Genomic DNA, 16,832 nt, shown 5'->3' on the forward strand with positions numbered 1-16,832 from the left:
AACCATATGGGCCTGCTCTAACTTACCACACATGCAGAAAGATACTATTAGTGTTAAAAATCTATGAACCATAAATTAAGGTCATTATTTAGGGACTGTCTATTGATAACTGAGAGGCTGATTGTGTTTCTTTACAGATAAAATACACATTATTTTGTCTATAACACACCATCAGCCTGTTTTTGATTTTTCCCCAGAATACTCAGAATATGGTTGAAGACATCCAGTGTGGATTCAGTATTTTTATATTGTTTCCATTTTTCTTCTTGAATTACAGTGGCTTTAATTCTCTTGATTGTTTTAAAAGATATTTAATCCCGGTCCTCCTTCAGGTCAGCTTAATTGCACCTTCATTTAGCAGTTATCAGAAGGATGTCACATACATGTTTATATATTTATTCTCACAACCCAGAACTGTAGGAAATACACCCTTCTTTTACAAGCCAATAAACTACACCCCAGAAACATGGAGAAGTTTAGATACATAAACCCATACAGCAGGGATCAGCTAAGTTCAGAAACTTGAGTTTTCTCTTCTTTTGTCTTATTCTGACACTACAATGTGATTTCAAAATGTTTTTTCATAGGGACTAGAATGTTACACTTCAAAGGAAATATTACAGTATACTTTAACACATTATCTATAATAGTTCCACAAATCATTTGGACATAATGCAAGCATCATATTGTTCAAGAGTTCAGTTATAATGATCAGTGTATCACCATCTCTATCTACTTCACTACCTCCCTTACTATTACCTCAGGGACCCTTATTCAAGTTATTATTTCTACAGATTCACATATCCTGGGTTTCCTGTGCCTGACTCTATAGAAAGAGAACAAACAGAAAATGAAGAAGGCTACCCCAAAAAACAAAATACAACCAAGATAAGTCCCAAATTAAAGGGAAGAAAAGAGAAAGTATCAAAAAGCAATGTAACATAAAATGTATCAAACGAGAGATCAAATGACTAGGCTTTAACCATTCAGTCAAAGGTATCATTTTAATCTGCTATAATCATCTCTCCAACACTCTCTCTCTGATAACCAGTTTATTCCCATCCCTCATCTATGGCTAGAGGGCAATTATGGTCAGAGTCTTATTCCATGTGTTGATCCTGCAAATTCTGTGTTTCCATGGTGATCCATAGCCACTGTCATCCGTTGTGAAAGCAGATTTTCACCATTTTCACTCTGATGCCATTCCTCCTTTGGATTTGGACTACAGATCCATCACAGTCCTGACATCCTGGATGTTTGTGTGCTTCCTCCATGTGGACTTAATTGATGTCTCACTTAAGCTGGTTGTTTAAAACGAAGTATAAAAACAACAGATTCTATTTTTTCTGATATCCCAGAACCATCTAATATCACTATACTTTGCAGTACCAAGTACAATCTAATTTCACCACGCTTTGTATGGCACCAATATCTTCAGTGTTTCCTTCATGTAGACATGTATCAAGCAAGGCAATGTCATACCAACTGATAGTTCTTACATTGGAGATAGGATTATGTGCCAGTCAGGGAATTTGCTTTTTTAAAGAGAGAGGTAAAGATAATGTGAAGCTCATAAAGTTTATATTTTAGGGTTTGTAATTTGCACTGGTCTCTTAAAAGGTCTTAGGTAAGAATTTATCAATGGGTCTAATACTAATATACCATTGTAAATGTTGCAAGATAAGATATTTTTAAAGACTGTTCTGTCACTTTCTGGTCTGTCTTAAGTTCTATTGTCATATCAGGCTGTTTGTAAGCACTTCTGTAGCAGCAAAGAAATTATAATTATAGCATTTTTATATTTAGCAGGTATGTTTAGATAGTTGAAAATCATTATGTGTATCCCTAAATAGTGGTATCTATTTTGTAAATACATCACTTCCAAGAAGACTCAGACCACCCAGTAACTTTTGATGGGTCTGAAAACTAATTAATAATTATCTCATGTTTATGGATTTTATGTTGTTTGTGACTATTATCAACAACATGTTAAGGTTTTAAATGTTTTACTCCATTTTCTGTTTAAGATATTCAGTTATAGCTAGGTTTGCATTTAAAAGTGTATTTTAAAAGAAAGCAGCATCATTTGTATGTTTCCATATGTAAACTTGGGTTCATTTCTACTAAATTATATGTTTCTGTGCAAATTTGGAGCACTTACTTAGATGTACTTTAAAACTATCAGTATAAAATGGACTTGATGTTGGAAGCAAGGGAATATTTTAAAACGTTTGTGCATACATAGATCACAAGAGGTACACTGCCTGTTTCTGCAATTACACAATGTTGAAAACAAAGAGAATGTCACTATGCTTTGAAAATATATCAGTGTTAGCTCTCACTGTATTGTATCTAGTTTTACATGGAAAATCAGAAAACCAAAGTTAAAGTTATCTCATTGGAGGTAGTGAAGCTTCTGTAACCTCATTCCCATGAATTATCTTGAGAACTGCTCTCATTTTCAGGGTCCCCTCCAAGAAAACAAGGACTCCACCAGCATCAGATTCCTAACGGTGACAGCTGAGGGCATTCAAAATATCCAGTGGTACAACATGCAAGACGGAGAGTTATACTGCACACAACTATCAAATGAAATGTTTCAGAGGCCTCCAACAAGGCTATTTTCATATGAATGTGTGCTTGGATGTCTATTGAGTGTATTAAGCCTATAACCTGGATTAACTTCCGTCCAGAACCATTTACAGCATATGTCTACTTCTGTACATTATAGTCTTGGAGCTGCCAAACACATACATGAACTTAGCAGCATTATCTGCTAAGCAGGAATCTGATAATTTTTGTCAAATTGTCCAGCCTGACTCAATGGATTGAATGCAGGACACCTGGAAATTAGTGAGTTTGTTTCACTTTTTCTTTCTACATAAAAAAGAAAAAGTCTGCTCTTTGATATTCCAATCTGCCATTTGTTTATTTTATGATTGCCCATCATGTATTGATCACAGGAATGCAGCCCTCAGTACTAATTCTGCCTCTTGAAAGTCCTTGACACCCAAGTAGTCCTTGACTACTGTGTAATGAATCAATTTGTCATGGTACAGTCAGTTACTGCGTTTCCTGAGGATGTCTGAATATTTTGATCATCTCACCTTCTTTTGTGGGACAAAATATCTAGAAATTGTTCTCACCTCTTTTATTTTGCTCTGTCCCACTCCTTTATTAACATATTTACATGCCTACATTTGGTTACAAGCATTAGGGCAGGCAATGGAGGGAAGAATGGAGTTACAGTGAAATCTTGTGGCATTATTTGGCTTTCAGTGAGTTTTCCATAATTCTGCAGCTTTAGAGCATTCAACATATGTCAGTATACCCAATCTGTTAAAAATTTCCTTTTTTAAAATTAGACCTATCAGTAAGCTGTGCCCCAATGAGAACACATTGAACCAAACAATCCTTTAAAACCATGACAATGACAGAAAATAAGTGTTTGCAGTGGATATGCGAATCTTAATATGATGCTCAATTTATCACATATTGTACATGCATAATTACTCTAAAGGCACAGGAAACTACTTTTCAAAGAAAAGTAACTTGATAAAATTAAATATTACTTAAAAATACCTATACTGAAAATATGTTCTTTTTTCTCTGAAATTTAAGTGTATTTAAATGTCTTTGAAAAACTATGTGACAGTCCCATGATTACAAGGTCCTATTGTAAGAGAAATGAAATTTTCACTTGGAATAAACAGTTATTTTTAGTGTATAGGGCCAGTATTAGGACATTTTTTTTTTCTCAGCAGAAACCAGTGCCTGCGGAAGAAATCATATTTGGTGGAGTGGAATGGCCCTGGTTTCATCAATGGACTTCAGCACAGAAACAACTGTGAGGCTAACACAGTGTTTTTGTTCTATTTTCCCCGAGAGTCACTATGGGTGGAAGCCCATTCAATGACACTTCACAACAACAACAAAATAACTGGTTTATGCAAACATGTTTTAATAGGAGTACATGATTGATTAACAGACCTTTAAATCAGGAAAAAAGTTAAGAGCCCACGGAAACACAGTTAACAAAGGAAATGCTTGTAGTGCCTTAAAAGTGCTCGACTGTGAGAGATCAGAATCCAGGGATCAGAAAAAATTCCAAGGTTCAGTGATAATCAGAATAAAAGACAATTCATACCTGGTTAGCTTTCATGAAGAAGTGAAAATTTCCCCCAAGTTACTGTTTATCTCTATATATAACAAAGAATTTATAGACTCCACATTTTCCTCTCTGAGATTCACTTAGGAAATGTGTTTATGTAATTAAATAATTATATCCCAAATCATAAGAGAGAATTTTTTAAATGCCTTGATGTTCCTGCTAATTAACAACAATGCTCCACACATTCCCCAATGAGTAGAGTTAAGGAGCAATTCAAGAAAGGGAACAAAACAACACAAATTATCTGCACAGGCTCCTAGAAGTCTACATGATGCCACAGACTCACAAGCATAGGCACTGGGGAATGTGAACAAAAGAAAATACATTAGATGTTAATTAAGTCCCAGGTAAACTGAACTATTTACAAGATATGATGCAAGAAATGATATTAAACATTCTGTACGAATTTATACAGTGGAGCTGTCAGTTAAGGATAGGATGACAAACAGATGCACTTCAAAGCAGCTCTTGTAGGAGAGAGAGACAGGCTCGCTGTTCTGGTATGGATACAGTTTCCAACAGCCTATAGACGGTGCCTGTGAATCTCAATTAATTCACTGGCTGTGGGTTTGCTTTTGGTTCTATTAACACAATGTTTTGGAATTATATTTAAAAGCAAAGACAACAAAACGAACTACTATCAGCCAATTCTGCCACATAGTGAACACATACAGAATTTATGAGGCTTTACAAAACCAGATAGACCCACCTTTTACCTCACTAGGCTGTCCTCTGTTTGAGCTGCTGACATGTCAGGTGGCACTGTGAACACTACCTAACAATACCACCTGGGTTCTTGATAATATGAAGTGTTCAAATAATAAAAAATAGAATTTATACTAGCATGATTTGTTTTGATAGCACATTTTACTTCTGTAATGGTATGAAATTATCCATGTTCTTTGAAGAAGTAAATTACAATTGCTTTCCCCCATCATGCGGTTGCTTACTTATAACGAACAACAAATCTTGGGAATGAAAGGACATTTCATTTACAATTTCAATTGTGATTCTTCATGCAAATGTAAAGTAAATGTAAGGAAAACTACCTGTGATTCATACTGTCATTTCTCTGGAATAAAAGCGATTACAATTATCTACTAAATATCATTTTCAAGTGATAGTTGCATATTTTCAAAGTATATTAGAACAGTATTTCCTATTAAATACAAATTTTGCTTTGATTCTTAATGACCCTCTGTAACGCATTCTTTACCTCTTTGTTCCTTAAGCTGTATATGAATGGGTTAAGCATGGGGATGAACAAAGTGTAAAACACAGAGGCTATTTTTTCATTATCAGAAGAGCGAGTCGATTCAGGTTGGAGGTACATATATAACAAAGACCCATAGAACACAACCACCACCGTGAGGTGAGACCCACATGTGGAGAAAGCCTTCTTCCTGCCCTCTGCAGAATGCATTCGAAATATGGTTATCAGAATCAGCAGGTAGGTCATGAGAATGAACATGACGGTAGAAATCACATTAAATCCTGAAAACATCATGATTATGAGTTCGATTTCTCGGGCATTTGAGCAGAGCAAAGGTATAAAGGCAGCATCATCACAATAGAAATGATTGACCACATTGTTGCCACAGAAGGTCGAGGCAAAAACCTTACTGGTGATGAACACCGACTGAAAAGTAGTGATGAAGTATGGAATGCCCAGGAGCACATGGCAAAGTCTCTGAGACATGATGACATTGTACAGCAGAGGGTTACAGATGGCAACAAAACGGTCATAAGCCATGGAAGCCAGGACATAAATTACACAAATAACATACCAAAGGAAGAAAAACATCTGTACTGCACATGCATAATAGGAAATGGTATATTGATTGGAAGCTAAATTTACTAACAACTTTGGGTAAATAACAGTGGCATTACCAAGATCAAGGAACGCCAAGTTTCTGATAAAGAAATACATAGGTGTGTGTAGGCGGGAGTCCACCTTGGTCAAGATGATCATGCCCAGATTGCCCATCACTGTAATTGTGTACACAATGAGAAAGAGACCAATAAGTAGAAACTGCAGCTCAGATCGCTTTGTGACTCTCATTAAAATGAATTCGGTCAGGATGGATAAATTCTGTTGACCCATTAATCTAGGAAGAAGAGGAAAGTTTGATATTAGCTTGTGCATGGCATTTACTAAACAGATTATATTACTTGTAGACCAACTGAATATTTTATTTATACTAAAAATTGAAAAGTAATCACATCTTATTTAAGATAAATTTGAGCTCTAAAAGATTTTACTACCCCTAACTGGAACATGGGTAGGAAACTCAGTATAACCCAGTATGACATCAATTCAGTAATTTTGAGAATAAATGTTTATCATAGCAAATACACACAGTCCACATGAATCAATATGGTTAGGTTTCAAAAAAGTGGTCATTATGCAAAAATTGAAATGAGACACAAATGAAGAATGACCACATGAAATCGCACAATGGACGTGGAGCACATCATTCCATAACTCCCAACTGCATCATGAATAATTTGATTTGATAATTGCAAAATGAAATCACTACATGACTTCCAGATCATGTGGAATCAAGCTTCAGACAATTGAACATATGAGTATAATTACCACAACTAGTGTTACTCTGACCTAGCGTCTAGTATCTCTTACTATTAGGTATAATTCAAGGGAAGTAGATTTTTCTATTTTCATACGTGAGAAATGTCAAATGGGGAACTATGAGGAGTGCCCAGTTATAAAGTCTGATTTACAGACAATTCATTTTTCCTAGCAAGCAGGGTTTGAGATTGATTTAAAATGCTTCCGTTATGAACAACAAAGTTAAAAAGGATGAGAGAACACCCTCACATGCCCTCCCCATTACCTTTTAATTCTTTTCACATATGGATAATTAACCTCAGTAACCAGATGGTAAAAAAATGATGTGTCAGAATCCTGGAATGGTAGCCGGGGAAACTTTAGTGAGTCCTCTGAGCGGTCATACATAAGACTGGATTATTGCCAGGAATCGAGAGAGCTACACACATTCAAAGAATGGGATCAAGCAGCGACTTGAGTTGGAGAACTGCTGTATTTGACTTTGGTGAAGGGTCACACACTAGGCTGCTCACCACAAAGTTCACCAGCTCAGAACCATGAGGGTCTTCACAGGGGTGTTACAATCCCAGAAACACTCAGAGGCAATTCTGCCCTCTCCTGTGGATTCACTGTGTGGCAAAACAGAATCAATGCATGTGAGGTGTATTTTGTTTTCAATGATGCCAGGAGAGAATTGGGAAAGTCAAGTTTGAAGACAACTTTGAAGGAAAGACAAGTTTGAAACAAGCCCTAAACCAAGAGTACACTGTTGGCAAGACCATTCTGGTTCTTAGTGATCCTGCAGGCTGGGTTACAGGTGTCCAGAAGATTTCTGCAATGGCAAATCTTTACAAAAACAGACTGTCCTATCCTTCTTTCATGGCACGGCTAATGGGCTTGAACTGGCACCCTTTCAGTTAGCAGTCCAAAATCAATGGCAACGCCAGTGTTCCTTGAACCAACTCTTACTCAGAATGACTTCATAACAGCCAACTTCATTTCCTGAACGTGCAGCCTTTCTTTGAGCAAGTCTGCAATCCATGGTCATTGAGTCAATTCCATCTCACAGTGATGCTGCAGGACACTGTAGAACTATTCTTTGTGGGTTTCCCAGTCTGAAAATTTCTCAAGAACAAATCATATATCTCATATTTTTTACTTGTGGAGCATCTGGAGTGTTCTAACTGCTGAACTTTCTGGTTAGTAATTCAATGTTTAGTTCACTCTTGCCACATGAGTTCCTAACACCAAAGAAAGCTAAAGTAGAACCATATGTTCCTGCTCTAATTGACCTACAGATACGGAAACATACAATTAGTGTTAAGAATGTATGAACCGTAAATTAAGGTCATTCTTTAGGGACTGTGTATTGATAGCTGAGTGGCTGAATGTGTTTCTATATAGATAATACACATTATTTTTTTCTAACACATGATCAGTTGTTTTTGGTTGTTCCCCAGAATACTCAGAATATGGTTTAAGATATCCAGTGTGGATTGGGTACTTTTTTTCCATTTTTCTTCTTGAATTACAGTGGATTTATATATCTTGATTGTTTCACAAAGTTATTTAATCCCGGTCCTCCTTCAGGTCGGCTTAATTGTACCTTGGTTTAGCAGTTATCAGAAGGCTGTCACATACATGTTTATATTTTTATTCTCACAACCCAGCACTGTAGGAAATACAACCTTTTCTACAAGCCAATAAACTACACCCCAGAAACATGGAGAGGTTTAGATATATAAACCAATACAGAAAGGATCAGCTAAATCAGGAAACTTGAGTTTTCTCTTCTTTTGGCCTTATTCTGACACTAAAATGGGATTTCAAAATGTCTATTCAAAGGGACTAGAATGTTACAATTCAAAAGGAATATTACAGTATATTTGAACACATTTTCCATAATAGTTTCCACAAACCATTTGGACATAATGCAAGCATCATATTGTTCAAGAGTTCGGTTATAACGATCAGTGTTCCACCATCTCTATCTACTTCACTACCTCCCTTACTATTACTTCAGGGACCCTTATTCAAGTTATTATTTCTATAGATTCACACATCCTGGGTTTCTTGTGCCCGGCTCTACAGAAAAAGAATGAACAGAAAATGAAGAAAGCTAACCCAAATAACAAAATACAACCAAGATAAGTCCCAAATTAAAGGGAAGAAAAGAGAAAGTATTAAAAAGCAATGTAACATAAAATGTATCAAACGAGAGATCAAATGACTAGGCTTTAACCATTCAGTCAAATGTATCATTTTAATCTACTATAATCGTCTCTCCAACACTCTCTCTCTGATAACCAGTTTATTCCCATCCCTCATCTATGGCTAGAGGACAATTATGGTCAGAGTCTTATTCCATGTGTTGATCCTGCAAATTCTGTGTTTCCATGGTGATCCATAGCCACTGTCATCCGTTGTGAAACCAGATTTTCACCATTTTCACTCTGATGCCATTCCTCCTTTGGATTTGGACTACAGATCCATTACAGTCCTGACATCCTGGATGTTTGTGTGCTTCCTCCATGTGGGCTTAATTGATGTTTCAATTAAGCTGGTTATTTAAAACGAAGTATAAAAACAACAGATTCTATTTTTTCTGATATCCCAGAACCATCTAATATCACCATACTTTGCAGTACCAAGTACAATCTAATTTCACCACACTTTGTGTGGCACTAATATCTTCAGTGTTTCCTTCATGTAGACATGTATCAAGTAAGGTAATGTCATACGAACTAATAGTTATTACATTGGAGATAGGATTATGTGCCAGCCAGGGAATATGCTTTTTTAAGGAGAAAGATAAACATAATGTGAATCTCATAAAGTTTAAATATCAGGGTTTGTAATTTGCACTGGTCTCTTAAAAGGTCTTAGGCAAGAATTTAGCAATTGGTCTCATATAGATATACCAATATAAAAATTGTAAATTAAGATATTATAAGACTGTTAGGTGACTTTCCAGTCTGTCATAAGTTCTATTGCACTTTATGTCATCTCAGGCTGTTTGTCAGCATTTCTGGACACATCTAAAAAGAAATTATAATTATAGCATTTTTATATTTAGCAGGTATGTTTAGATAGTTGAAAATCATTATGTGTATCCCTAAATAGTGGTATCTACTTTTTAAATAAATCACTTCCAAGAAGACTCAGACCACCCAGTAACTCTTGATGGGTCTGAAAACTAATTAATAAATACATCATGTTTGTGGATTTTATGTTGTTTGTGACTATTATCAACAACATGTTCAGGTTTTAAAAGTTTTATTCCATTTTCTATTTAAGATGTTAAGTTATAGCATGGTTTGCATTTAAAAGTATATTTTAATAGAAAGCAGCATCATTTTTAGGTTTCCAAATGTAAATCTGGGTTCATCTCCATTAAATTATTTGGTTCTGTGAAAATTTGGAGCTCTTACTGAGATGTACTTTAAAACTTTCAGTATAAAATGAACTTGATGTTGGAAGCAAGGTGGTGTTTTAAAATGTTTGTGCATATATTAGAACACATGAAGTATACTTGCCTGTTTCTGTAATTACACAATGTTGAAAATAAGGAGAATGCCACTATGCTTTGAAAATATACCAATGTTAGCTCTCACTGTACTGAATCCAGTTTTACTTGGAAAATCAGAAAACCAAAGTTAAAGTTTTCTGATTGGAGGTAGTGAGGCTTCTGTAACCTCATTCCCATGAATTATCTTGAGAACTGCTCTCATTTTCAGGGTCCCCTCCAAGAAAACAAGGACTCCTCCAGCAACAGATTCCTAATGGTGACAGCTGAGGGCATTAAAAATATCCAGTGGTACAATATGCAAGATGGAGAGTTCTACTGCACACAACTATCAAATGAAACAGTTCATAGGCCTCCAACAAGGCTATTTTCATGTGAATGTGTGCTTGGATGTCTATTGAGTGTATTAAGCCTATAACCTGGATTAACTTCACTCCAGATCCATTCACAGTATATGTTTGCTACTGTACATTATAGTCTTGGAGCTGCCAAACAACTACAAGAACTTAGCAGCATTATCCGCTAAGCAGGAATCTGAGAATTTTTGTCAAATTGTCCAGCCTGACTCAACGGACTGAATGCAGAACACCTGGAAATTAGTGAGTTTGTTCCACTTTTCTTTCTATATAAAAAAGAAAAAGTCTGCTGTTTGACATTCCAATCTGCCATTTTTTCATTTTATGATTGCCCATCATGTATTGATCACAGGAATGCAGCCCTCAGTACTAATTCTGCCTTTTGAAAGTCCTCGACACCCACCTACTGCGTAATGAATCAATTTCACATGGTACACTCAGTTACTGCGTTCCCTGAGGATGTCTGAATAATTTGATCATCTCACCTTCTTTTTTTTTTTTTTTTTAGTATTTTATTTATTTATTTATTTATTTAACAATTTATTGGGACTGATACAATTCTTTTCACAGTTCATACATATACATACATCAATTGTATAAAGCACATCTGTACAGTCTTTGCCCTAATCATTTTTTTCTCTTTTCTTCTTTTACATTTTATTAGGGACTCCAACAACTCTTACCACAATCCATACATATACATACATCAATTGTATAAAGCACATCCATACATTCCCTGCCCCAATCATTCTCAAGGCATTTGCTCTCCACTTAAGCCCCTTGCATCAGGTCCTCTTTTTTTTCCCCCCTCCCTCCCCTTTCCCCCCTCCCTCATATGCCCTTGGTAATTTATACCTCGTTATTCTGTCATATCTTGCCCTATTCGGGGTCTCCCTTCCCCCCTTCTCTGCTGTCCCTCTCCCAGGGAAGAGGTCACATGTGGCTCCTTGTAATCAGTTCCCCCTTTCCAACCCACTCACCCTCCACTCTCCCAGCATCATCCCTCACGCCCTTGGTCCTGAAGGTATCATCCACCCTGGATTCCCTGTACCTCCAACCCTCATATGTACCAGTGTACAGCCTCTGTCCTATCCAGCCCTGCAAGGTAGAATTCGGATCATGGTAGTTGGGGGGAGGAAGCATCCAGGATCTGGGGGAAAGCTGTGTTCTTCATCGATACTACCTCACACCCTAATTAACCCATCTCCTCTCCTAAGCCCCTCTATGAGGGGATCTCCATTGGCCGACACTTGGGCCTTGGGTCTCCACTCTGCTCTTCCCCCTTCATTTAATATAATATATATATATATACACATACATATATATATACACATACATATATACATATACACATATATACACATACATACACACACTTATATCTTTTTTTTAATTTTTGCATGATGCCTTATATCTGGTCCCTTGGGCACCTCGTGATCGCACTGGCCGGTGTGCTTCTTCCATGTGGGCTTATTTGTTTCTGAGCGAGATGGCCATCTCACCTTCTTTTGTGGGACAAAATATCTAGAAATTGTTCTCACCTCTTTTATTTTGCTCTGTCCCACTCCTTCATTAACATATTTAAATGCCTACATTTGGTGATAAGCATTAGGGCAGGCAATGGAAGGAAGAATGGAGTTATAGTGAAATCTTGTGGCATTATTTGGGGTTCAGTGAGTTTTCCATAATTCTGCAGCTTAAGAGCATACAATATATGTCAGTCTACCCAATGTGTTTAAAATTTCCTTTTTTTAAATTAGACCTATCAGTAAGCTGTGCCCCAATGAGAACACATTGAAGCAAACAATCCTTTAAAACCATGACAGTGACAGAAAATAAGTGTTTGCAGTGGATATGCTATTCTTAATGTGATGCTCAATTCATCACATATTGTACATGCATAATTACTCTAAAGGCACAGGAAACTACTTTTCAAAGAAAAGTAAGTTGATAAAATTAAACATTTCATGAAAATACCTATACTGAAAATTTGTTCTTTTTCTCTGAAATTTAAGTATACGTTAATGTCTTTGAAAAACAGTTTGACAGTCCCATGATTACAAGGTTCCATTAGAGAGATAGTGCCTGCAGAAGGAAATCATGTTTGGTGGAGTGGAAGGGCTCTACTTTCATCAATGGACTTCGGCACAGAAACAATTGTGAGGCTAGCACTGGACAGTACAGTGTTTTGTTTATGTTGCAGAGAGTCACTATGGGTGGAAGCCCATTCTATGGCACTTCACAACAACAACAAAAGAACTGTTTATGCTAGCAGGTTTTAATAGGAGTACATGCTTGATTAATAGACCTTTAAATCTGAAAACAAGTTAAGAGTTCGTGGAACCATAGTTAACAAAGGAAATGTTTGCAGTGCCTTAAAGGTGTTCAGTTCTGGGAGCTCAGAATCCAGGGATCAGAAAAATTCCAAGGTTCAGTGATAATCAGAATAAAAGACAATTCATACCTGGTTAGCTTTCATGAAGAAGTGAAAAATTTCCCTCACGTTACTGTTTCTCTGTATATGTAACAAAGAATTTATAGAGTCCACATTTTCCTCTCTGAGATTCACTTAGGAAATGTGTTTATGTAATTAAATAATTATCTCCCAAATCATAAGAGAGAATTTTTTAAAATGCCTTGATGTTCCTGCTAATTAACAACGATGCTCCACACATTCCCTAATGAGTAGCGTTAAGGAGCAATTCAAGAAAGGGAACAAAACAACACAAATTATCTGCACAGGCTCCTAGAAGTCTACATTATGCCACAGACTCACAAGCATAGGCACTGAGGAATGTGAACAAGAGAAAATACATTAGATGTTAATTAAGTCCCAGGTAAACTGAAATATTTACAAGATATGATGCAATAAATGATATCATGCCATAGTGTTGTTTTGACTTTGTTTTTCAAATATAAATGGACTCTATTATATATATATATATATGTATATATATATATAAAACTAATTCATGTGAAATAGATATAACACTGAATAATACTCACAGCAGTGAAGTGGAATTCTACACATGGCAACTCAATGTGTTACAGAATAGATATGCTCTAATGGGTTTACTTGATTGCAATCTTTGCCAGACCCACAATTTTTTTGGCATAAAAGGGAATGTTCAAACTTCTAGCTTTTAGGCTAATACTTGAACAGGTGTTCCTATTCCCAACTACTCAATTTTGTCCCCCAAAAGTCTTATTCAAGAAAGTCAAGCTGCACCATAAGAAACAGCAATTCTACACAAACTCTTCCCAAGCATAGAAAGGGGCAACAAACTCTAAAACTCATTCTTTGAAGCCAACATAACCCTGTTGCCAAACTGGGCAAAGACACCACTAGGAATGAGAACTATAGACATGTATCTCTCATGACCATAAATGCAAAAATTCTCACCAAAATTTTGGCTAATAGAATCAAACAAATAATTAAAAAAACTAGTTATGCATAATGATCAAGTGGGATTCATATCAGGGGTGCAGGGATGGTTCAACATTAGAAAGGCAAATAAAGTAATCCACCATTTTAAAAAGGAAAAAGATAAAAGCCATATGACCATATTAACTGATGGAGACTAAGAATTAGATAATATTCAATACCCATTCCTAAGTTAAATTGTAAAGAAGATAGGAACAGAAGGGACAATTCTCAATACTATAGAATCCATATATCAAAAACCAACAACCAAAATCACACTCAATGGAGCCAAGATGAAAACATTTCCCATGAGTCAGGAAACCCAACAACAAATTCTCTTATCCGTACCCTTAATCAGCATTCTGCTGGAAGCCCTAGCAGTACAATAAGACAATGGCAAGAAATCAAGGGAGTACTAGTAGGATAAGAAGAAGAGAGACTCTCACTATTTGCAGACGATATGGTTTTATAGATGGAGAATTATCAGGTGTCCACATAATATTACGGGATACAATAGCGGAGTTTGGTACTGTAGCAGGATACAAGATTAACTAGCAGGAATCAATTGATTTCCTATACACCACACATGGGGACGCTGAAAGAGGCATCAAGGAAAAAATACTGTTCACAATAGCCACTCAGAAGCTGAAATATACAGGAAGAAACCTAAGCAAACAAACAAAAAAGACCTATATGAAGAAATCTAAAGGATATTACAACAAGAATCTAGAAGGGATCTCCACAAATTGAAGAACATCCCTTGTTCATGGATTGGAAGACAAAATACTGTCAATTTTACCTAAAATATGAAAATGTCAATATGACACAAACAATATGCAAATTACCTACAATAGCAAAACAAGTCACAACATCATTCTCCAAAGAAATGGGGGGAAATAATGATTATCAACTACATATAAAAGGGAAAAACCCAGGGTAGGCAATTAAATCCTAAAAAAATTAAGTAGGTGATGCTCTACCTGAACTCAGACCTACTACACAACTACAGTTGTTAAAAGAAACTGATATTGGTATAATGATTGACACATAGACCAATAAATAGATCAGGACAGAAAGCTAAGATATAAAAATATCATCATACAAATTATTTTGACAAGCCTCAAAAACTATAAATGGGAAGCAGATGCCTTCTTCAAAAAATGGTTTTGGAGAAACTTCATATCCACCTGCAGAAGTATGAAGCAAGACTCATGCAGAAAAACAAGGTCAACATGGATCAAAGATCTAAATGAAAAACTCAAACTATCAGTATCATCAATGAGAAAAGAATTAATAAATAAAAGACATTCCATTGGGGATAAAATAAAAGTATAGACATATTAAAAAGAAAACACTCATGTTTCTTGACACATTTTTTTAAATGTAAAAAGACAATACTCCGACTGGGAAAAGATACTTAGAAATGACATAACAAAGGATTAATTATTAAAATCTACTTAATTTTGCAAGTTTACTACATGCAGAAAACAAACAACAACAACAACTAATAGCCTTCTGAGAAGGTGGCCAAAAGATGTGAATAGATTATTCTCAAAGGATGACACTCGAATGGCTAAAAACACACGAGGAAGTTTTCCAGGTAAATACCCATCAGGGAAATGCTAATAAAAAATACCATGAGATACCACCTAATGCCCATTACTGTAGCCAAATGCAAAACAACAAAACAAAAACCTGAAAACAGAAAATTCTGGCAAAGGTTTGCTGAGATAGAGACTCTTATCCACTGTTGGTAGACTTATAAATACCTACCTTCACTGTGGAAGGTCATATGACAAGGCATTGGTGTCTTCACGATGAGCCAGAGAAATATATAAACCATAGATGTATGAATGGATTGGGAGTTCCCACTTAATTCTAGCCCTAATCTAAGAGCAATTTGTTCTTAATACATGACCCTGCTTACTGCTTGCCCACATGAGGAGAGCCCTTTGTAATAGGAAAGTGAAGAAACTTGATGGTGCCCAGCTATCAGGAAAAATCGTGTGTGAGGTCTTAGAGTTTGTCTTCAATCAAGCAGCCATCTAAGCGAGGCATCAACTAAGCTCACATGGAAGAAGCACACCAGCCTGTGTGATCCAAGGTTGTATAAAATACAATCCAAATCTAAAGGAGGGAATCACATCACAGGTTAAATTGTGAACACTTAGCTTGCAGAAGGCCAGAGATGACAATCATAGCCCCAAATGCATTTGCAGATCCACACATGGATGAAACCTAAGGTGAATCCCATCTGATCAGAGCTGAGGGATGTGAGTTGCATTGCTCTCAGACAGAGAGCATTGTAAAATCAATCATAGCTGATGAGGTTGGGTTAAAATGCAATGTCATCATTTGCTGTCCCTTTCAACCAATTTTAAAAGCTATTTCAGGTTTTCAAGAAGTGAAGGCAATGAGATCAGGCACATTCAGGGTGGCATGAGGGTAGGGAGGTGTATCGGGAGGGGGAAGGGGGAGAGTGGGAACCCATCATAAGGTTGGATATAAAGGTTGAAGGGAGACAATGGACAGTGTCAGATTCAAAATAATAGTAACAATATATAATTGATAAGGCTCAGGAGGGTGTGAAGGTAGGGGGGTGAGTGGGGGGTGGGGGGAGAGGAGCTTATACCAAGGGCTCAACGTAGAAAATGTTTTTGGACATGATGATGGCAACATATGTACAAATAGGCGTGATGTAAATGATGTCTGAAATAAGAGCCCCAAATAAAATGATTTTTTTTAATGAAGGGGAAATGCACTTGAATTAAGCCCCTGGTGAATCC

The 16,832-nt window shown here is 36.4% G+C and overlaps 1 protein-coding gene across 1 annotated transcript; it reads right to left on the reverse strand.

Annotated features, from left to right (window-relative positions):
- Positions 1-5,333: 5,333 nt before the first annotated feature.
- Positions 5,334-6,275, reverse strand: LOC142446401 (olfactory receptor 8K5-like). Its single transcript, XM_075548150.1, has one exon. The coding sequence runs from the start codon at positions 6,273-6,275 to the stop codon at positions 5,334-5,336; it is 942 nt and encodes a 313-aa protein (XP_075404265.1).
- Between the last annotated feature and the right edge of the window lie 10,557 nt (positions 6,276-16,832).

Source organism: Tenrec ecaudatus, chromosome 4, assembly GCF_050624435.1.
Source record: "Tenrec ecaudatus isolate mTenEca1 chromosome 4, mTenEca1.hap1, whole genome shotgun sequence".
Classification (NCBI taxonomy): domain Eukaryota; kingdom Metazoa; phylum Chordata; class Mammalia; order Afrosoricida; family Tenrecidae; genus Tenrec; species Tenrec ecaudatus.